This window comes from Aptenodytes forsteri, unplaced genomic scaffold (assembly GCF_000699145.1).
Source record: "Aptenodytes forsteri isolate BGI_AS27 unplaced genomic scaffold, ASM69914v1 Scaffold166, whole genome shotgun sequence".
In the NCBI taxonomy this organism is placed as follows: domain Eukaryota; kingdom Metazoa; phylum Chordata; class Aves; order Sphenisciformes; family Spheniscidae; genus Aptenodytes; species Aptenodytes forsteri.
This window is the reverse complement of record NW_008796110.1, coordinates 1,905,858-1,929,964: the sequence shown is the minus strand read 5'-3', so window position 1 is coordinate 1,929,964 and position 24,107 is coordinate 1,905,858. Positions and strand designations below refer to the sequence as shown.

General features: G+C 39.4%; 1 protein-coding gene across 1 annotated transcript in view; it reads right to left on the bottom strand.

Annotated features, from left to right (window-relative positions):
- Positions 1-24,107, bottom strand: part of GRM8 (glutamate metabotropic receptor 8) — a 395,144-nt gene that overhangs the window by 324,909 nt on the left and 46,128 nt on the right. The window contains exon 2 of the mRNA XM_009286787.1: positions 3,831-4,047. Coding sequence (XP_009285062.1) covers positions 3,831-4,047 — 217 coding nt within the window. The remainder of the gene's footprint in view (positions 1-3,830; positions 4,048-24,107) is intronic.

Here is a 24,107-nt window from a genome sequence, read left to right as displayed (position 1 = left end):
CAGACAGGATCTTCTTCATTAAAATGAGAGCAGATTCTGATATGTAATATATTCTGTGACATGTCAGGGTGGCACCACTTTGACCTTTTCAGTATTCCACTTTTCATTTGTGAGCCTATTCCTTCCTTTCTGCTTCTGTTACTGATCAAAAAATACAAGTTGAACAGAGGGTCAATCAAACTGGAAATTAGAGGCAAAGAGTCAAGCTCACAACAAATAAGTACCTGAAATTATAAGTACATGAAATTAATCTCTATTTTAAAAATATTTAAAACCCTACCCCTTCTTTATTCTTAACTGACTGGAGAAAACTTTTGAAAAAAACCAAACCAAACCAAACGAACAAAACCCAACAAAAACCCACCCAAGTTTCCCTATTTATGTTTTCTAAACTGCTATCTCACATGTCCTCTCAGGCGCTGAACTTTTTTCAGAAATTAATATATCAATTTCTTTCACATCCTTTCCTCAGATTTATTGCTTTCCATTATGCTTATCTTCACATTCATTTTGCTTCCAGTTGTTGGCTACTTATCTTAAACAAGATGTAAAGTACTCAGAAAGGAGTTGAGCTGTCCCGTACATTTGTATGCCAGCAGCACAAGGGGAGCAATGTTCTGATTAAGTTCTCTTAACACACAGTTTATTAACATATAGCTGGTAATTTTATTGTTTTGTGTGCAGTCTTATACTATGCGATGATTTTTATAAACCTGCCTAGACTCTATTGTCTCAGACCTCATAATTAGATGCTATTTGAACTTTCCATTTTAAAAGCGTTTCCAGCCCTATGGTTCAGATGAAAAGTCTGAGGACAGTGGATAATAGAATCAGGCTGGAAGGGATATTAAGAAATCATTGGATCCACCTCCCAGCCCCAAGGAAGAACTAAGTATCCCTGGGCAGGTGTTTGTCTAATGCATTCTCCCTGATCCTCAGCAATGGAGGCTCCAAAATGTCCCCAAGCAATCTGGTCTAATGCTTTAATGTCTTAACCATTAAAAGGAGCTTTCTCCAAATCTAAACGGAATCATGCTAGAGATTAATTCCATTACTTCTGTTCACATACACTGTATTTGGATGAACAAGTGGTCCTCTACCTTTCTGTAAAAGCCATTTGTCTATTTGAAAACATTGTTTTCCATCACCTTCCCTTCTTAGTCAGCTCTTCTGCAGGCTAACAAACCACCTTGCTCAGTTGCTCCTCACAGACCACCTTTTCAAGATTTGTGATTGTCTTTGTTCTCGCTTGCGGAGTCTCTCACCTTTTGTGAAGTGAGGGTCAAAATGTGTACTGAGTCAAAATGAGGTTTCACACTGCCAGGCAAATTGGAGGATTACCCAAATTATTTTACAGATGGTATGCCCATCTGCATGTTCCAGTAAAACATGAGGAATAGAGGCAGGTTACTGTACTGTTTACTGTCATGCTCAGATCATTTTTTGAGATAGCATTTTCTGACCAGTCTTTCTGTATTCCTCATTGTACAGATCCTTCTTGCTGAAGCACAATGCCTTGCATTTGTCTCTTAAATTGCATACTATTTTTTCAGACCATATCTTCAGTTTTGGACTCTAAGAATCTCTTCCAATACACTCCTAGTCCTTCCCAGCTTGAAGTCACCTCCAGATTTTACAAGCATATCCTTCATTCCAAGTCCCTCTAGACTAAACATGAAAATATTGGCTAGTACTTGATCCAGCAAAAACACCTGCCAAATACCACACAACACATTCTTCCTTTTAAATAGAAACCATTGCTAATTACACTCTGAGCAAAGTTTTCTGAATGGGTCTGCATCCAGCCTATGATATTTTCACCTAGATCACAATGCCCAAATTTGCTCAGGAGAATACTGTATGCAACAGTTGAGATAACATTACTAAATTCAAGAGACATGACATCAAGTGGTTCTTCTCCAGCTACAAAGCTGTTATCCTGTCAAAGAAAATTTTTAGATGGCTTTGATACTATTTGTTCTTGACAACTCTGCACTGGCTATTGATCATGTCCCTGTGGTTACTTATAATTTACCCGATTATTTATTTCAACATTTTTCTAGGAATTAAAAGTTATTTGCCTGTCCTGCTTCTCCTCTGCTTTCCTTCTTCAGAACCATGTGAGTCCCCAGTACCCATAATAGTTGGTAAGTTGCTATGAGCTCAGAGGTTACCAAAATCAAGTGCTCTAGTAGAGAACACAAGTCATAAGGGGAATCACCACTTTTTATGCGTCTTGGTATTATGCAGATCTTGTAATGTTTAGGACACCCATTCATGATTTTAATTGTTTTGGATTCACAATCTTATTAATAATATTTATTTAATTAATCCTATTAATATTTTTGTTTACCAAATGACAATGGTCTTTTTTTATTCTAGGATCGATCAAGATCCAACTGACACAAACTCAAGTCATTGTGATTATAATGAAATCACCGTTGTTGTTCTTGCACCCATCTGAAGAACTCTCATGTTTCTGGAAATGAGAAACAGTAAAAAAAGTCCTGAGCACTTTATCTGTCTACCTTACGGACTCAGCAGAGCTAGCTGGGCTGCAGGTTGTTTCAAGAAAAAGTGATTTTTCAGCCAATGAAAAATTTTTCAGTCAATTTCAACTCAGTGAATGTCGGGGGCAGCCAATCTATTCACTGCTGTATCTAACACAATAGATAAACCGTCTCTTTTAGATATGAACTGTGGAAGAATTATCCAAGCCTTTGCTAACTCCAGATCAAACCACTGTATAGTAGTCAGTCTTGGCTTTCTCATGAAAACATCTAGGATCTGACAGCATTGATTAGAAGCTAGAAACAGAATATTTATTAGTTAACTGATCGAGCATATTATACTCACTGGTTCCCTAATGGCATGAATCACTGCGTTTTTGTCTTACTGCCAAATTGTTGTGAGTAATCAGTAACCTTTATGGTTCAAACACAAGTACCTGAGACACACACGTGTCTTCCTATATGACTGAGATGGTCTCTATATTTACGTGCGGTTATTGAAAATGGAAGATATTTTCTCACCCAAGCTGACTTGAAAGAACCAGAGTTCATATGTACATGCCCTGAAAGTCAAATCCAGTAGATTAATCCAGGCTTTCTGAGGAAGGACAGGAAGGCTGTTTGCAATTTTTAAAATTTTTTTTGAAAGGATATTATTTTGTGTCATTTAACACTGTACTTAGTGTACCGCCCTCTTTCAAACCACCTGCTACTCATCAACCTATTCCTTGGTGTCCAAAACCTACTGCTCCTGAGAAATCCTGCTTCTGCAGGCCAGAAATAACTATGGAAGTATGGGGAAAAAAATATCAAAGGGACTTAAATATACTTCCCATAATAATGCCTGTATTTATACAGCACATTTCATCCTGAAGGAAAAACAACAAGGGTATGTCTTTGTACTTCACAGATTTTTTTGTTGTTTTTCAAATTCATCAAAACTAAAAACCCAAGATTTATCAGTGCTGGAACATGGAAAATGAGGTCTTATTGGATTATGATTTTCCTAAGATAAATCAATTGCATCTCCTCAAAACTGGCTGTAATTTAGCTGGTGGTTGTTTTTTGCCCCTAACTCCCCTTTCCAAAAGGGGAGAGAGGCAAAAAATGTATGTCTCTTCAGGAGCTCTTCTTAAATTACTGCCAGAACTGTCACCCTGGTAGACGCGTGAGCAGCAAAATCATCCATAAACCCCTCCACTTCAGTCCAGGTAACACTCCTGCAGGTGTTCTGATCACACTGCATAGACCTAGGCAGAGCTCAGCAATGCTTTGTAACCCGGCAGCTATAAATACAAAACCTGATAAACATACACTCACCAATTTCTCTTGAGATCTGAGTAAATGCCTCCACGCCACTCTCTCCATAGTTGCCTTCGGAAGCCAGCGTCGACACGTAGTTCCATCCAAGGGCCATCACGATGTCAACCATGGCCTGTGCTTGGTAGGAGTCCGGTGGGACCACTCGAGAGAAGAAGTCATACCTGGTGTTATCACTTAATTCTGGAGCTGTAGATGCATAGCTGATTTGAGGTATCTGCAAATAGAATGACAAGTCATTCAAGTCAATCTAATACCATTTTACACTATATACTTGTATGTTTAAAAGGCTTAAAATAGATTATGCACAAGCATTGCGCAGAACTGAATATCTTGTTTTAATTAAATCAACTGATCAGAAAGCATCTCAGATTTTGCAAAATGTCAGTCAAGTCTTATTGTATAACACTCTCACCGAGAAATAATGCATTCTGCTTTTCTCCAGATGTCATGATTCTTGACATGTAAGTGTAACAACTTCTTTTTTGATCCTGGCTCTGATAGAAACAGGTGAAGAAAAAAAAGAAAAAAAAAAGGAGGAATTCTTACTATTACTACAGAAGATGAAAAGGTCAGTTTTGATGACTGTGATTCTTAAAAATGTTACACTTAAATTTGACGAGTAAAATGTAGATTATTTCCATTCATTATTTTGTCTATTTATGTACATGCAAGTGTGCTTTCCCATTTTATTCCTATTTTTCAAACTTTGTCTGTCATAGATTTTTCATTTTCCAGTTTTAATATGGTGTTGTTCATGATTTAAGAATATGGAGACTATGTAGTTAATACCAAAAGCTACCTGATGAAAAAACACCAAAAAAAAAAAAATTATCTGTATACAATACACATATAGAGAAGGAGAAAGATTACAAGGATGGTAATCTTTGTAGAAACAAAAAAAAACCCGCTAAATAACTGAAATACCTTTTTAAAATAAATTACTGTTTTCATAGGAAAAAAAAATCTAGGATGATTTTCTACTAACTCTTATCTTAAATAAATGGTTTGGCAATGTCCAGAAGCATCTGTCTGTAAGCAATATTCAATTATTCTGAAGAGTATTTTGGTGCAAGAAAGTTTAATTAACATTTACGATAACTTAAAAGGGGAATGATTTTCTTATTTAAAATGGTAAAACTGATTAAATAGTCACTAGCTTGAAATGAAAGATACTGAAAATATTGCATTGCATTTGTAATCTATATTAATAACAGGTGCTTAATTCACATCTTACAAACAATAAAATAGTCTTCAAGAAAGCAATCTGAACAGAGTTCCTAAATTGATTCTGTTGAGAACGGAACTTAGCAGTCCCAGATAACAGGTGATCTGGTAAATGCTCACTGTTGTATTAGATGCTATAGTAGAAAGTTTCAGTGCAACCCTTAGGTCCTGTACAGTGCTTCCTCATCAGCACAAACTAAAAAGGGATTTGAGGCAAATATAAGGGATTCAAGGAGTCTGGTCATTAACCATACCTGCAAAGACAGCATAGACTCTTACAGCCTGAAAAAACAGTTTATAGCCTAAGGGACGGTAAAACCATTTCTCAGTCAGAAGCAAACAAAATAAACTCTTATGTAATTTGGCTGTATTCTTCTGTAAGAAATTTTCTGCTCATGGAAACACCTCAGAATAAATAATTTGAAATGTTGTAATAATAACAACCAGAGAGAACAGAAAAAAAGGAGAAGGAGAATCACAGAAAAAGTAAGCTAAAGGTTATATCTCATGGAAATCAGTATTCCTAACACAGCAAAGATCCACCAAGTAAAAATAAAGGAAAAATTGTCCTTACAAAACTTGCCTTGTATAAATTCCTTTTCTTCAGAAAATGTTTGAAACATCTATATTTCTTTACAGACAAGAGATTTTGCCCTGTAATAACACAAATATGCGCATTTAGAGCACATATCATTCCCTTTCTAAATTTGCTCTATTACTCTCTAAACCAGTCATCTTTTTCCAGATGGAAAAAAAATAAAGACACCGTCTGTGATTTTACTCATTTTGTTCCTCGGTGTGCCATTTCACAAACACTATGGCATTGTTGCTTTGCTGAAAGTTATTTCATCGATAATGTTCATAAAATCAACACCAGTAAGAGATCTTTTAGACGGATACTTTGTCATTGAAAATCTTGAAGTCTAGACCACAGAGTTATATCCATTAACTTTCTCAGTTCCTGTTTCTCTTCAGGCATGAGATGAATAACAGATTCTAGATATGTGTTTGTAGGAGAGCCGTTGGTACAACACAGCAATGAGATGTTTCAGATCAATAGAGATATTTTATGTACTATGAATATCACTTATTTGGGGCCTTGGAAAATGCAGAGAAGAGGTGCTACTTTCTTACTTTTCAGCTCTTTGTAGTTCTGCTTCTTCCCTAGAGTTATTTCTAATAACAGTGGAAGAAAACGGAAAGTAAATACAGTCCAAATCCAACACCCTGAAATCATTTGGCATACCTAATAGGGTTAATCACCACTGGTTTATAACTTCTGCCAACTTTTCACTAGCATGAAAGAACAATATGCCATGTAAAAGTAGGAAGAAAGACAGTCTCTAAATAACAAGCCATCCCTAAGTTTTGAGAAAAATGGTTCACGCAACAGAATATGTAGTTATTTTCCTTATTTCTTTTTGTATTCATCCCTCGTGGTTATAGACAACACTTTACATTCAAGAATTTTCTCCCCAAAACTGCAGATCTCCTACCCAGAAATACCTCATGGATTTCTTTCTGTGAAAGCATTTTATGTAAAAGTAAACAGGAACTTTCTTCCTTGCGTGCTTTTAAATGTATATTTGTATAGAGGGGGGTGCTGAAAAATAGCTTTAAAATTTGAGGATTTGGGGTATGTTCCAACAGTTACACAGTTACTGAAAAGACTCGGACAACACTCAAAGAAATTGTTTGGCATGAGGACAAATTGTTAGGGTTTAGTGGTTCAATAATCCATGAATGTAAAATATATACATTATAATGTAACAACTGTAGTTATGGACTGTAGGTTTAATAAACCATTTTACATGTCCCCAAGTACATGTTACAAGATAGAGCATAATGCTGCCTAAGCAAGGGAACTGTCATGCTCTATCAATTCAGTAATATGTGTTTTTAACTGTATTTATACTTTAAGTTCCACTGGCCCCTTGAGACATAAATTTGCATTTTGAAAGAGACCTGTGAAGGGGTTTTATATTTCTCATTCTAGTTTTCTCAATCTAAATTTTCAAAATTAAATACAGTATGTGTAACATTTACATTGTATTTAAGTGCTATATAGCACTGTTAATAGCATACTTCCTTTTCCTTGGGGGAGGGGGGGAGGAAAAAAACAATGGATTATATAACTACATTTGAATTCGTTGTCACACAACAGCTGTCACGTTCACTGACAATGGCTAAAAGCATTCATGTTTGAATGTTCATTGATATATTTTTTCTATTTTTTCCTACCCTACGGTTTGGCTGCTGCCTCCCATTAACCTGTGATCTGCTGATAAACTCTCAACTTCTAGTGGGTGACAGATTTGAACTCTTTGAAATTATTATACAGAGGAATTCATACAAGCCTTATTTTAATTATTTTTTTAAGCTTGAGGTATCTGGTAAATGTTTGAAAACAAACATTTATAGCGTGGTGCTTTGAAACAATATGCAGTTTTAGTTATGTATTGGTCTTAATCCTGGAGCATACTGAGCTACTGCTGAAACTACCAGCAATCCTCCAGTCCTTTAATCTAAGTCAGTGGTGGCTTCATGTCATCCAACTATCCAGTCACTGACATCGGAAAATGATTCTGCATGCTTAAAAAAATAAAACAATTTGGAACAAAAAAAAAAAAGAAAACAATTACTGAGAACTAAGTAGACAGGCTAAGCCTTCAAGATACATTCAAGCCAAAATCAGCAGTCAAGAATAGTCTCTGTTTTTTTCTGGATCTTTTTGTATACATCTCCAAGCTGATTTAAAATCTGTCTCTAAAGAGCTCCCCTTCCCAGAGGATTACAGAAGATGGAGCAATTACTTTAAGAACTAACTGTCCACAAAGCATGACTGTGGCAGCAGTTCACTTCAAAGGGGGAAAAACATCTGTATGAGATCTCCACCAAGCATTACTACAGAACAGGCTTCTACTCTCTGATGAAGAAGGTGTGGACAAATTCACAAGTGCCAAAGGCAGCTAATGTAATTTTTCATTTATTTCAGCCAAGTGGTAAACCACTGGCAGTCCCCTGTACACTGAAAATAAAAGCCACTCACCACTCCCGAGTCCAGGACTATTCACAGGGAAGCATTACCCTGGATCTGTTTGGTGGGTTCACTGCTGGGATCCAAACCCAAAAACATAGAGGTGTGGTACTGAGGAAGGTAGAGGAAACTACGTGACCTAGGTTTGCCCTTCCAGTAAAGCGTCTTCACCACAGCAGGCAGCTCTTAGTATGCCTTCTCTTCAATGACATGCTGTCCAAGTTTTGGCCAGAAGTTCACTGGAACTTTTTTTATTGAACTTTCAAATCCATTTGCATGCTGCATTTGTCAATGTAAAGTATCAGCTGGCCATTCCAAATGCCATCTTCCTTTATACAGCCTTTCAGCTGAAAGCATGATTTGGGAGCAGAGTAGCAGACAGTGAAATGAGCTAAGCTCATAAGAAAAAAGACCTGAGAAAGGAATCACCAGTAATTTTGAACATTACTGATTATGAGTTACAGCACTAACTGTGCTGTACAGTCACCCAGCGTAACGGGCTTAAATCACTCGCATCTTCAGTTTCATTACCCACTCAGTCCTATCACTACTAACTTTAACATATCAACTAGCATTTTATTTCCCTTTTCCATTCTCTCATCACTGAGCAGTCTTTTTTTTGAAGAATATTAGCAATAGCACATTAAAAATAGTAATAATTATAGCTAACAAATTGAAGTCAATAAACTTTAGGTTAGTGATTGCTCAGTATCAACTGGCATTTTACCACCAACTAATAAAGCTTGCAAAGGAGTAAAAGTGCTTGAAATAAAATTTGACTGTGGAAACACGTTTTCAACTTGGTGATTTTTTTGAATGTTAAATGTCTATCATTAATCATTAATGGCCCTGTCTTTTCAAGATTTTTATTCCCTTTTCTGTACAGCAAGAAAGAGCTCTTTGTGAGTACAAAAAACTCACAGCGGTGAAATGAATCGTCAGGGCTTAGATATTGAACAGTTGCTGGATGAAAGCTGAGGTCACTATAGTTTAGCTATTAGTCACATTTGTAAATTGCCATCAGCCAGAGCATCATCTTAGCCTGCTTTCACTTCTGAAAAACATGTCAGCCTGCAGTACAGTAATGCTAAAGTCATTCAAGGTAGACATTCAAGATTCAAAAGAGTTTGATGAGGCTTAATAACACCTTACACTATACCAAACAAGTTTAAAAATCTTCTTTTTTGTTACTAACTGTAGGAGGAGATGAAATGCACCCTGAAACTGCCCATTTCTCTCCACTGACTATAAAGGGAGCCTGGGAGATTAATTCAACTTTTATACGCACTATGTAGAACAATACTGTAAACAGCTACGTCTTCTGCTGAATCTCACAATCCCACTTATTTTGGCTACACATGACTATTAAGACATCTGTGCACAGCTAATGATCAACTTCCTTCTGCGATGTCATCTGTCTATCTATGACAAAAACTGAATAGGTCACCCATGCCGCCATTAGGGACCTCATTTCATTCATTTTCAGGATAGACCAACATTAAATCATCCTGGGAAGATATAACACATTAAGACTCAGTAATGCCTTTGGAGATGTGAGATGCCCCATTCAATGCTCAGAGCAGCTGGGCAGGGTGACACCTTGCCAAGTCCACCAGCTACAAACCACCTCTGCTAGAGCTGATGTTGTGGAAAAGTTTCAGCATATGAAGTTCTCTGATTCAGCCTCTTTCCATGGATTTTACCATGAAGAGGAGCGATTTGTGACAATATATTTTCCCAGTAAATGTATATAGGTATTCACTTACATTTGTAAACACATGTAATTCTAAACTAATTTAGACATACACACTTAATGCTCTCTCTGTATGTTAAGGACACTCAACCACAGTATTTATCATGTGTCCAGCAACGCATTTTGTTCAGGAATTACCACAGATTTCCACACACCCCCCAAAAAATATGTTCATATCAACTAGAGCAAAAGCAAGAAAAAACAGGTATGTTTTTCACCTAGATGAATGCAATTTAAAATGTATTTAGCTCAAAAAAGTTTAGTAGAATTTAAAAGCTTTGGAAAGGAAAAGAACAAAAGTATAATCTGAAAGCTGCATTAGCTGATTTCACGTGGAAGGCAGGAATTTTTTTAAATCCATCTGAATTATTCCAAGTCATTCTATTTGCAGTAAATATCATAGCAGTTTCTGTCAAGGGTGCTTGCAATTCATACACCTAATGACGAGGAGCTAATGATAAGGTAGTTTCAAATCTTTTGAAAGTTCCCTATACATTTGTATAGGTTTTGTGCAAAGTTATGGTCTTCGTGATAAAAAGCAACATAGCTATTGCTATTTTTTCCCCCAAACACAGGGACAGAAGTGATCCATCACACCTAAATGCTTCTGAGCTGGGATGGGTAAATTATTTTACTCTTTCTTTTCACTTTCTATTACTCTCTCACTGGCTTTACTTTACTTCTGTTGCCATGAGTTACCTTCTGAAGACATATTCCCGAGCAGAATATATCTTCAATGAGCTGCACTGATCTTTTCATGAGAAAAGGACATAGCTGAGAATCAATGCAGCATGGTTTGTTGCCAACAAAAATATTTCTGCAACCATCATAGGTTGGTCTGGTACGTGAAAAATTACAGAGACAGATGCAATCGCCAGCCCAGTGGAAATATGGGGATAAAATCAAACATGCAAATCCTCTTTCATTACTGATTTTCTCTTTTTTTCCTCAACTACAAACACGGTAATTATCTATCATACCTATTTCTGAGGTTGTCTCTGGTGGACAAATGGACTAGCAACTACAGTATTCTGAATAAACCGAATTACCCTAGAGAAAGTAATTTCTTATAGTTAATACTTGTAATTGCATAGTATCAGATTATGGGATGAAAAAATACTAAAGCTCCACTGCATTGCATTCTATCCCCACCAGCCAGAAAATACCTTTCATAAAGTCCAACCAGACATGCTACAGCAAGCATATTTCAGTTTGTCACCTGCTGTGCTGCCCTGGTAGAACAGGATGCGACAAAGGAGGAATGTGTGTAATATAAAGTGTTCGAATTTGAGAAGTAGCTTCCTTCCAGTGGGTTGAAGTAGGTCAGGGACTCATTAGAAGTCATTACTTTTAATTGCACACAAGGGACACTATAGAAGAAAAAATAGTAATAATAGTGTGATATTACAATCTCAAATCCCATAATAGATGCAGCATCTACAAAACAAATTCACCACTCCAGAAAGTATGGGTCTCTGTGCTGTGTGATGCACTTTAGGGCAAAAACATTAAACGGATATTTATGCAATATGAACGTTTTTATAGCTGAAGCACATCTTGTCACACTGTGTCACGCTGTGCATTGCTGTGTAACTCCAGGAGGATGAGAATCCATCTAAGGACAGCTTGAACTGTCATCAATGTTCTGTACAAGAGAGTCTATTGATAAATGTTTAACAATGGCATTTTCTCAGTAAGGGAGCTCTATTCTGGTATTTCCACATCATTTTAAATCCTGGGGTTTGCCTCTCTGAAAACCAACTACATTAAGCAGTTACACATTAAATTACCCACCATCTGTAGGCAGCCTCTTTCTAAATATTTTAAACCCAGCTGAGGTCCAGGCACTGAATGATAAACTGCAGAAGCAGCAGATCAAATAAGTAATATTCATACCGAGATCAAATCACAAGGAGGGGAGGTGGGGGGGACCTTGAGCTTGGGAATGGCTGTTAGTTCTTCCTTCACAGTTTCTTATGTTCTCCAATCATCAGATCAAATGGGAAGCCAAGGATGGTCAGATAGCTTTAGGGACTTCTTAAAATATTAAAATTCCTTTTCGACTTGTTGGGGAAACCCACACTTAATTATGTGTATCAATATGTTAGACTTGTGTCAATCTCTGCTGAGCACATTGTGAACTCTGATATTTCAAAGCTGTTTTATCCCTACTTTCCTCATTAGAGCTTGTCATGTCAGCGTCTAGAACTGTAATCTCTTTTGATGAGTTTGAGAAAAACATACAAAGATGTGCATTATTTTTGGTCTGAACTAACAAAGCCAACTTTTTACTATTACTCAGTAGTAATAAATTTACCTAGTAGCTCATAAAGTATTCCTCAGTCCAAATCAGGCTTCCTTTACATTCATTTACTAATTAGGACCCGAGAGAGCACAGCCGGCAACTTCAGAAACTCACCCGTGGGGACACACAGTTGTCCACAGGAATTTTTCTGACTACAGAGACCATCACTATGGAAGAAGAGGGTGCTCTCAGCAGAATGCAAGATGGGTGCTCTGCTTAATGGACAGTTCTGATCTTTGCATTCACTTTTTAATGGTGCAAGGCCACTTTTACACCACTGGCCGAGCAGTAGTACTGTCTTTTTGCTACCCATGCTGCCAGCTTAACTCATGAGATACAACTGAAAAATATCATGAGGAGGGAAAGCAAATTTTGTATTGTTCACAGCTCTCTCCACAGTTGTGGACAACATGAACATATGTAAACGGGGCTCAGCTGGCAGACACATATGACCAGTGCTTTAGCGGGTGCTTTCATGTGTTCTAGGGTATTCTGCCTACACTTTGGCTATGGCCCCAAAAAGCCCAGCTTTCCTGTTATCTGTCTGCCCCACGCTAATGACTGGGATACCTCATATCAGAGTACATTAAGGGAATCTCTATGATTCACCATAGCTAGGGATTCCTTCTGCAGCATAGGCAGTTCATATGGGATTAAAAGCATAATTTTAAATCCATGTATTACAGACTTGGAAGAAGAGAAATGAAAGGTGTCCCTTTTTTTTTTTGTGTTCAGATGGTTTTTCTTCATTTCTTAAAACAATCAGACTTGGCAGTTAAACAACTTTACTTTGAGTTTTTAACCTTATAAGTTACAAGAAGAAAACATTAGCCAGTCCCAAGCCATTTCCAAAAAGTTAAATGTTTCCTGTACTACCACAGCGAGATGCTAAGTCCAGTTGCTACTGATAGAAAAGTTGAAGAAAAAAGCAAAACATTTCCAATCAAAAGATTGGAAGTTATCTATGAATTAAGCTCTGAGGCCCATGGGAGTGATATCCAACCCTTCCTTTCTATTCAAAATGTACTTCATTTTAAAAACAGTAGGGTGGCTGTGGAAAAAAGGCATCCTCCTCCGCATGGTTCCTGAACACCATATGGCAATGTCTCTTCTTTTCCATCATTACCAGATTTCCATTCTGATTTCTGACTTAAACTTTATGGTTTATCACTACATCGATCCATGGATTACCTTATCAAAAGCATCATGGCAAGCAGAGAGATGAAAATCCAGGCAACCCAAGTGAGAGCACAATGGTGTATATACAAAGTAGGACTACGTTGCCACTGGTCTGAAGACACTCTGCAACAGCTTGTACAGAATTTTGGAAATTTGTGAAAACCTAAGTATTTAAAATCCATGAACTAGACAGGTGCATTGGAAATGAAGAATTCACCGGGGGGTAAGTTGGGGGGGGGGGGGGGGGGGGAACAAAACAGAACAAAAATACTGATTACATAAATTAATTATGTGATCAAAGTGATTTCAAATAAAAGGAATAACCTAGTGTTTTGTTTCCTTATGTCTAACAGCGTCAGAGTCTGGAATCCTCAAAAGTACAACCTGGCTGCCAATGGCCTAATCTTACTTGGCCCTTTTGAAAATTCCAGCCTTGCAACATAAAAAAGCAGATATAAGTGCATTATCTACCATTTGGGGATTGTTCACAAGAATAACTATCACAATCTCAGCCTAAAAAAAAGAAGCCTCGTAATATGGGCCCAAAAGTACATTGTACAAAGTACAAAAGTACACCTCGTCCCCTCCCTCCACCAAAAAACCTATATTGAAACATGCACATCCAAGCACATGCAGCAACTTAGTACCCACCATTTCCACCAAGGCATTTTGCAGACTGTTTTTGGGGCCTTCAAGAAGTACATGGTGCTTTGGAGACTGCTCCACAACCAAAAAGTCAGAACAGCACAAACAGTGCTCAGAGTCTTTCTAACTGGATAGTAAGACCAAAGAACACTGAAAATTGGAACTTAAGGAGAAAAAAAATAGCACTTTAAATAGACACCATAAACTACCCATAATAATACATGGTACCAAACAGAAAGGAAAAAAATCAGCTTTCACAAATACCTGTGTTTCATAAATTTTGTCATTCAGATAGGATAGGTACACATTACAAGTTATACTCAACACACACAAACAAACCACAACACAAGGAGGTTGTGTCCATGGTCGGGCATATCATAGATACCCTTAAAGTCTAAACTCATCCATCACTTGTTTTGACCCTGCCAGTAGTCATGAGTAAAGTTTCCAAAAAGGAATAAGATTGCCCTGAAAGTCAGGAATTACAAAAGAAATTATTCTATTTCTATATAAAAATATTTTTATGTATGCAGGTATAAAATATGTACACAAATGCACACACATATTCCATGTGTTGGGCCCTTTTTCTTTCCTTTCTGACAGAATGGTTAGTGGTTTATATTTCCCCACTGGGGAGGCTACCCAAATTTTGTTTCTAAGCTGATATTGTTACTGACTCAAATTAAACAAGAAGATGAACTTTAAGAAAAGCACAGCTTGAACAGAATAACATCACTTGAAGAAAAAGAGAGATCTTTCCTACCTGTATAGCAGTACATTCTCAGCTTCTCCCCATTTAATGGAGAGAATTAGAATATTAGGGAAAGCTTTCTAAAAATAGTTCGATGCTATTTCTTATTGAACTGTTCCCTATTTCCTATATATATAGATAGGTATTTTTCCCTGAGAGTTTTCTCCTTTCTTCCTATAACTCATACTTACTTTTTTTCTTCAGACATTTCAACAACTTATAGTTCCCTCCTGCTATCTTCTTGATGTTTTCTCTCTTTCCTCTGTTGAACATGTCCTTCTTCCCAGATATCCCTTTTCCTTCACACCTGGTTTCCCTACCTCTTCTCACTCACTCCCCCTTTCTCAGTCACAACTTGACTGAAGTGAGAAGGAAGAGTGGACAGTGATTAGTTTCTAAAGAGCTGACTTCAGATTCTCAGTTCCAGTTCTGCTTCTCCCCTTCAGCAGCCTACAGTTCAGAGATACTCAGTGTTTCCACTTGGCCCAGCAGAAAGGGCAAAGGGGAACCCCTCATCTGTGAAATAAGCCTGGACAGGGTCACTCCTCACTCTCATCTACTGAGAAAGGCTTCCTTCCCCATAATAGGCATTTTTTCTCTCTGACTGCATTGGGAACACATCCACAAAGTCAGCAAAAGCAATATTTGATGTAGGAAAAAAGCCTATATTGGATGAGCATTTCACATAATTTCTGCAAATTTCCTTTTCCCTATTTTTATTCATTGCAATTTATGTATAAATCAGTTTACCGTTATCACCACCATACAGCCTTGTTTGAGTGCTAGCCTTAGCCTTCCTTGCTAGTGCGATGGAGATTTCCTCCCTAGCTGTGACCCTCCAATATCTCTAAGTCCAAACAGAAATGATTTATAAGTCCTTTTGAAGGTTCTTAAACGTCCTCCTCAGTTAGCTTGATCCTGTAAGTTTAGTCCCACCATGAACGCCCTACTTCAGCAGCTCAGCAGGATGCTGAAAGAAGAGGGTGTGAGGAGCTTTCAATAAGCTCAAAAAGCTCCACCACTCACTTTTTCTCATTTCAGCAATCCCAGTAACACCCCATATTTCTGACAGGATGTCAATAGTCAGAGGCAGGGCTTGCTGACAACCACTTTATGTCTCCCTGTGAAGCGGCTCCCCTGCTTGCCTTCACGCCTACAGTTATCAGCACACCTTTGCCATGCAGCACAGCCAGGCAGTGCTTCAGCAGGCAGGCAAGGGAACCTTGGCCCCAGGGCTCCACACAAACCTTTGCTTTCACCTAAAGGGGGTGAAAATGCCCATGTCAGCCCACGACATATTTCACAGAATTCAGTGTCTTTATTTGGGTAGAACAAGAAACCAATCGGTCCTGTTCTGACCAAATATTGGGAACCTTTATATGCTTAGACTGCTGAAAATTATTCTTTTGACTGATGGAAAACACCTGTTTTTCAGCTTGAATACAGATCTTTTTAAGAGAACCCCACGTTTACCAGACAGTGTTTCAGTCTGCAGCTACTGTATGCAGCACACTGGTGTACTGATCAGTAGTCTTTGGAAATCTCCTTTTGCATACTGTGCACAAATGATTTGTATTAGGAACTAGAGTATCACTGTAACACTTCTGAATACTATAGCAGCTTTTGATGAGTGAACATCTTTTATTTTGAAATTGTCCTCCCTCAGTCTGTTGCTGCATATGTTAAAAGACCCCATCAAAAGCAAAATTACACTAAACAATTTAAAAGTGTCAAGTGCATTGAATAAACGTTGACATTGAATAAACATAGACATCAAAAGCCTGAGTGGATGCTCCTGATGACAAGTGGTGTGGGAATGCCAGTCTGTGCTGAGCCTGATACAATTCCCTTTCTATCTACTTATCGAAATTGCTTCACAAATATATTTCTGCATATCAGTGTCACCTATCCACTTCCAGGCACTGGAAGAGTTGGTTTAAAATTGCCAACTGAAAGAAATCAACATATTTTTCCATGGAATATCAATGTCATCTACATCTCTTTCAAAAAAAAAAAAAACCACACAACTTTGAAGCATTTGTTTTTGATATCTTTAGTCTGTCTTCTCTTTCACAGCTTGTAGATCTTACTTTTTAATCATAAAGGCAACAAAGCACCGAGGTTTATTAGAACAGAATTTGTGGGCTCCGTCTGGCACGTGGGCTGCCTATATAACATATGGTGAAGTTAAGCACCGTGGAATGGGATTCACATGATACTTCCTGAGCTAGCCAGTAGGAAATACCAAGCAAGAAATGTGTCCAAGATCACATTTCTTTGGTGTAGGTGGAACCAAAACTGCAGTTAATAGCCCAAAGCCATCTTTCACACATAAGACTGGCTCACACCAGTTCTAAAAACATGTCTGGAGAAGAGGACAGTGTTGCCATCTCTATTTATTTTTTACAGAAAAGCTAGTTGCCACAGAGCCCATGTTTATCCCCTTGCATCTTCACTCTTAGTTGGGAGCCCTTCTTTTGTGTAGGGCTAATGAGCTCCCTCAAGTCCCTTTCCTCTAGGTTAAAAACCAATACAGAAAGGATTATAGCAGAAGCCAAAGTGTGAAATATGGCTCTTATGTCACCTTTAGCATGCACACAGCCTGAACCAGATCTCCCAAGGGATTGCTCTAACACTGGCCAGACTGAGATGGGGAGGACCCTCTCACCCTCCCGTGGCAACAGAACCCTGCGTGAATGAGTTGCATAAAGCTGGAGAACAAACAAGTGCAGCAGACATAATTGCACAGCTCTGCAATATATCTGAGCTGGGGCAGGTCCCAGGATCTGGTCTTCACTTCCTGAGGTACCTTTAACACTGAATAAAATATTATTTGCCAAACATGTAGGCAGTAAGCTAACTGCCAAGGTGGCAGCCCTTGTGGGGAAATGCAGTCACAGAGCTGTAAATGCTGAGAACTTTGCTGGCCCAAATTAGACACCAGAAGTTTCACAGATCCAAAAACATCTTTACAGATCACAGACTGAGATATCTGAGTGCCACTTTAGGCACATAAGAGGGTTGTGTGAGGTCTTACTTATTTTATCTGGGCTAGGTAGTCCAACTATAACTCCAGATTTATGAAAACAATTAAGGGGTCCAGTTGAATTTTGCAGTTTCCAAACAAATCTGCAAATCTTCTGTGTCAGATTTCTAAAGAATTAGGATAAAAGAAATTTCTGCCTGACAGAATTCCCCATACAATTGAATGAAGTTGTTTTCTATACATTTGTACACCAGTCAGTCTTATCTATTATTTCTGAGCATTTTTCCCTGCACACTTTATAATATATATCCTTTCCACTCACTTAATTTGGCTGAGCCAGCAGTTAAAAATATTTTACTCAAGAGAGAAAAATTTCGGCTTTATATACACAGGTGTCACAACAGTCAGACTCTAACAAAAAGAGTGAATGGCTTCAAATACACTTCTCCATGTACAGAAAAGAGTTTTGTACAGAATACATAAGAATAAAAACAGAGCTACCGTCAGTGCTTTTGCTGGGGGCCAATAGCCCCAGAGTCCCTCTACCACCTGGGGTGTCAAAGTGAAGGGCACCTTCAGAGGCTAGCTCACTCTTTGCACTGCCTGATGGACACAAGCCTCAGGACTGGAGTCTCCGGAGCCCACTCTGTCCTGCAGCCAACTGTGGCGCAAAACCTGATTTTCAGACAGGCAGATGGCTGCAGAAACCCAGGCCTTCACGTTGGGTGCTTTGCCTCGCTAGCCAACACACAGGGAGCCATAGGTGAGAACAAAATGTGGTTCCTCACCCCAGTGGAACCTCGCAGGAGGCAGAGCACAGCTGTAGTTCCATGGGGGGGCAGGAGCAGAACGGTTCACCCCGCTATAGCGGAGGCAAAGGCTTTGCATTTTTCTTAGTACCCTAAGAATGAAACCCCCCTCTGAGCTTCTGCAACTCAGGTGGGGTGCCAGTGCTGCTGCCCCTCCGTTCAGTCCTGTGGGATCAAAGTCAGGGGCTGCACACTGAGAGAGCGAACCACAGTACCGCACGACGCTGTGCCAGAATGTACGGAGCATCTTGCAACTGCATCAAGAGAAAGAAGCCAGCATTTCTGGGACACTTCATTTACTTTCCTTCTAGTCAGGGATACATCAGTGAGAACGAGACACTAAGTACACAGGTAGTACCATCGCTTTAAGGCCTATAGACTAAGTTATAGGGGCACAAAAAGGCTCAGCAAATACTGGTAGCTGGCTAGACTGGAGACAGCCAGCCACATTATACCATCACTTTTTCCACATGGTGGTTTTTATTTCCCCCCTCCCACACCAGGACTGCTCACTTCAAACCACAAACTACTGATATTATTAGTGGCATTTTCTCAACTTTTCCTAAAAGCAGAGAAACAAACAGAAAAACCCTCTTCAGACCTCTGTTTCACAGTTTGGATGTGTACGCGTCACACAATACAGAAAGCGCTACCAAGAAGCCTTTCCACATGGAAATTACTGGGTTGTTTCTGTGCTACTATTTCACCATAGACTTTGGAAATCTCAGCTCTACAGAAGAAATTTCCAGAAAGATAACTAACAATCAGGATCTTATGCGATGTGAGCATCAGCCTCTCCTTACCATAATTCTTGAAGCTACAAAACAAAACTAATGCATATTTCCTTTATTCCCTAAATTGACTACTCAGAAAATATAAGGCTCAAGTCCCAAACTCTGTAAATTCACTATCCAAGTGCTTATTAAGGTCAAGGAAGCTTTTCACAGACGTGGAATTTTACCTGAAAGCACCAGTTGAAGAATCAGAATCAAACAGATAATCAGAAATGTGATCTTCTCACACACATCTTTTTTAAAGCTTGTATATACACGCCTACATATTCTCAAGAAATAAGAAGCACTTGAGATTCTTCTCACACTGCATCAATTTCCACATCTTACCTCACTTCAGCTCATACCTGCTGCAGAAATGAAATCTAAGGAAAAAAATTAACATGCTCAAACCTACTAGTTAATAATAAATTCCTGGTGTATAGTCAGAATGGGTTAATTTGTTTTATCTGTTTAGAATGCAAAAAGCAGCAAGTTAAATACTGAACTCTCAGAATGTGAAAAATATATTATCTTTTTTATTGACTGTAAACATTCAATCTAAAGAACAGTTGGAAGGTAGACTCTGGAATACCTGCTTTGATTAGTCAACAGATGCTCTACAGTCAAAACTTACTTACTCCCTGAGTTTTGACTTTAATTGTTGACTCAAACACTAACAAAATAGAAACGTAAGCTTTTTTTTCCCCCAACCGACTACAGCAGCAGCAGCTCTCTAAAAACTGTCTCTGCTCTGATACTTGATTATATCTGCTTCAGGGAAAGTTTCCTATATCTTGGATAATTTCCACCTGCTTGTATGAGTCACCTGTTAGTACAGCTGCTTCTTAATGGTAGTAGTGCCTTGCAGCTGAGATAAGAGTAAATTCAACAACTAAAGATCAAAAGGTGATTTGATAGTCTAATACATTAGTTTCTTCCACTGACAGAAAAGTTATTTCCTTATATAAATAAAATCATGACATGATCCAGTAGCTAAAATGAGGAAAGTAAAAAATTAGGACTAGAAATAATATAAAGATATTTAATGCTGAAAGTAACAAATAACTAGAAAACTGTGCTGGACTCCACTTTTTGATATCTAGTGTAAGATAGCAGAGTACAGAGCCCAGACTTCAGATCAGCAGACTTCAATTTATTCAGGAAACTGCTGGGTGTGATCCTATGGCAGCTCTGAAAAGTAAAGGAGTTCAGGGAAGTTGGTGGGTCTTTCAGACAGCATCCTACAAGTGCAAGAGCAGTCCTTCCCAATATTGCAGAAGACCAGCAAACTTACCAGAAAATCTGCATGACTGAGCAGGGAACTTATGGTGTAGAGACTTTAGAAGGCAATATACAGGAGGAGGATGCAGGGACCAGGTACAGGAATTTAAAAACATTGCTTGGGCAGGCAGGGACGGTGTCAGAAAAACCAAAGCTCACCTAGAGCAGAAGGGACATCAAAAGCAGCAAAAAGAGCTTCTACCAATACGTTCATAGCAAAATGCTGAACAAGGACAATGTGGGCTCATTGCTGAATGGGGTGAGTGATTTAGTAACAGCAGATGCAGATAAGGCAGAGATACTCCATGCCTTCTTTTCTCCAGTCTCCACCAACAAGGTTTCTCAGGCCTCTCTGCTTAGTGAAAGGGTTCACAGAGGAAAACAACTTGCAGTGGATGAGAATCAAGTCAGGGATTACTTGAGATAAATCATCCTGTGCATGCCCATGGACCCTGTTGGGCTGCAGCCAAAGGTTCTTAGAGAACTGGCCAATATCTTTGCAAGATCGCTCTCTATCACCTTTGAAAGGTCATGGAGACTGGGAGAGGTGCCCCATGACAGGAAGAAAGCAAATGCTGCACTCCAGCTTCAGAAAAAGTGAGAAGGGGAACTAGGTCCAGATTGGCCTCACCCCAGTCCCTGGAAAAATCATGGAGCGAGTATTCTTGGAGTACATTTCTGGACACATGAAGAAGAAGATGACTGGGCAAAGAAGATTTACCAAGGGCAAATCACGCGTGACCACCCTGATAGCTCTCTACAATATAGTAACTGGGTCTATGGTCAAGGACAGAGCAGGGGATGCCATTTACCTTGACTTTAACTTTCAACACTGTCTCCCACAGTATTCTTGTATGCAAATTACAACTTTATAATCTGGTGGTGAACAACTGGACAGGTAAAAATCCAGCTGGACAATCAAGAGTTGGTCATGATTAAGGGGCCATACCCCATCTGGAGGCTAGTAACAAGTTGACTACCACAGGGGTCTATCCTGGGACCCATCCCATTTAACATTTTTACCAGTGACCTGTAGGTCATTGAGACGATGGAGTGCACTCTCATCAAGTTTGCGGATTACACCAAACTGGGGGAAACAGTGGATATGTTGCAGGGCAGGGCTGTCATATAAAGGGACCTAGACAGGCTTGAGGAACAGGCCAACAGGATCCTCACAAAATTCAACAAGGACAAATGCAAATCCCTGCACCTAGGAAGGAAGAGCTCCTTGCAACAATCCAGGCTGGGAAATGATGAATGGGGAGCAGCTCTGCGGAAAAGGCCCTTGGAAGACAGCAGCATGAGCCAGCAGTACCGTGGCAGCAAAGAGGACCAGCAGCATCCTGGGCTGTAGTAACAGGAGCAGTACATGAAGGGAAGGGATTATCACACTCCACTCATCACTTTTTAGACCACATTTGGAATACTGTGCAAAGTTTTGGGTCCGCCAGTACAAGACAGATATGGATAAACCAGACCAAGTTCAGCAAAGGGTCACCATGATAGTTGGGAGCTGAAGCTCTTGCCCTGTGAGGAGAGGCTGAGGGAGCTGGGATTGTTCAGCCTGGAGCAAAGTTGGCTTGAGGGGAACTGAACAACAGCCCTCCAGCATCAGAAGATGTGCCCAGACTCCACAGCCATGCATGGTGGCAGGGTGAAAGACAACAAGCAAAAGTTGAAACAAGAAAGGTTCAGACTGATATGAGGAGAAATTTTTTCACCATAAGGACAGCCAGACAGTGCAACAGGCTGCCCAGAGAGTCTCTCTCCATCCCTGGGGGTTTTCAAGACCCAACTGGATAAAGACCTGAGCAACTTGTCTGATCTCATAGCTGACCTTGTTTTGAGCAGGAGGCTTGTTCATCATACCTTACTGATGACAGGACTGAGCTTTGAGTTAAGTTGTCCTCAATGCTCTCTGTAGTTCATGAAGAGAGACAGGAACCTCCACTGGGTAATTCACATCTAAATGGACAGATAAACCTCTACTGGAGACCTATTTGTCTCCAGTGACTGCAGAGAGAGCTTAGATTAAAGTCACAGCCTCAGTAATATTCAGATATCTTTCTGTGTACCAAAAAACCAGCAAATATTTGTCTCAATTCTTGTTTAAATTTAGAATTTAAATGGAAGTAGCATTATCTGACCTAATTTTAGTCCTTCTCTATGTCCTGACAGAGGAAAGTAAATGTAACACAGTCATTGCAAACATGTAAGATCCTAAACAGATCTTACATCTTACAGATTTTGTTGCTACCTTAGGAATTGCAGCTGCACAGTCAGATGTTGGGGTTACTTTCTCTAAGACTTCCCGTGGGGAAAAGAAGGTGTATTAAACTTCATTCAGTAAATCATAAAAATTATAAAGGAGATTTACAATATATTGCTGAACCTTAAAAAGCAAACAGACATGAAAGATTTCATAGTAAATAAAGAGACAACTGTATGGGCAAGAATAGCAAGCTGCAGCAGCACAAAAAGGGGAATTTGCATTGAACCAAGAAATAAACCCCCACAATTTCTTAAAATATGCATATATGCACATGCACAGAGTGTAGTAATAGACCACAGCAAGAACTGAGGTCCAGTTCCTGTCGGTAAGGGAATCTACTCCACTACTGCAGCAGCCCCAGTGGTGCCCCTCACTAGCAAAATGACAAGGAATTTCTTGGCTCCTCATGCATCCTGATTTTGATCCTATAATATGGGCAGTAAATAAGGCAAGGCACGTGTGCACCTCCGTCTGCTAAGGTCCAGTTTCCAGAGGTACATGGTGTTCTCACATGAGGGGCACCACTAGCCCTAAAGACTACTAGGAAAGTGAAAGATATCTTCCAAGTCTTCCTTCTCCTTTTCATATACAGAAGGAACGCCTTACTGAGAATGACAGTCTTCACCATCTAGAAAACTCAAGATATTTTAGCAAAATGCTGTTTATGTATTTGTAAAAAAAAAATTAAAAAAAATTTGAACCACACATCAGTTCCATCAACCAGCTAAAAAAGTCAACTTCACATCAGCAAAGAGACGAAAAACTTTATCTGTATTTCTGCCCTTTCTACAAGGAGGGGCTGGTGGGGAATGTGAAGCTCAAGGGCAGCCTGCGCTACAGTGACCACGAAATGGTGGAGTTCAAGATCCTTAGAGCACCGAGGAGGGCACACAGCAAGCTCACTACCCTGGACTTCAGGAGAGCAGACTTTGGCCTTTTAAGGGATCTGCTTGGTAGAGTGCCATGGGACAAAGCCCTGGAGGGAAGAGGGGCCCGAGAAAGCTGGGTAATAGTCAAGGATCACCTCCTTCAAGCTCAGGAGCGATGCATCCCAACAAAGAGGAAGTCAGGCAAAAACACCAGGAGGCCTGCATGGATGAACAAGGAGCTCCTGGACAAACTCAAACACAAAAAGGAAGCCTACAGAGGGTGGAAGCAAGGACAGGTAGCCTGGGAGGAATACAGAGAAATTGTCCGAGCAGCCAAGGATCAGGTTAGGAAAGCTAAAGCCCTGACAGAATTAAATCTGGCCAGGGACA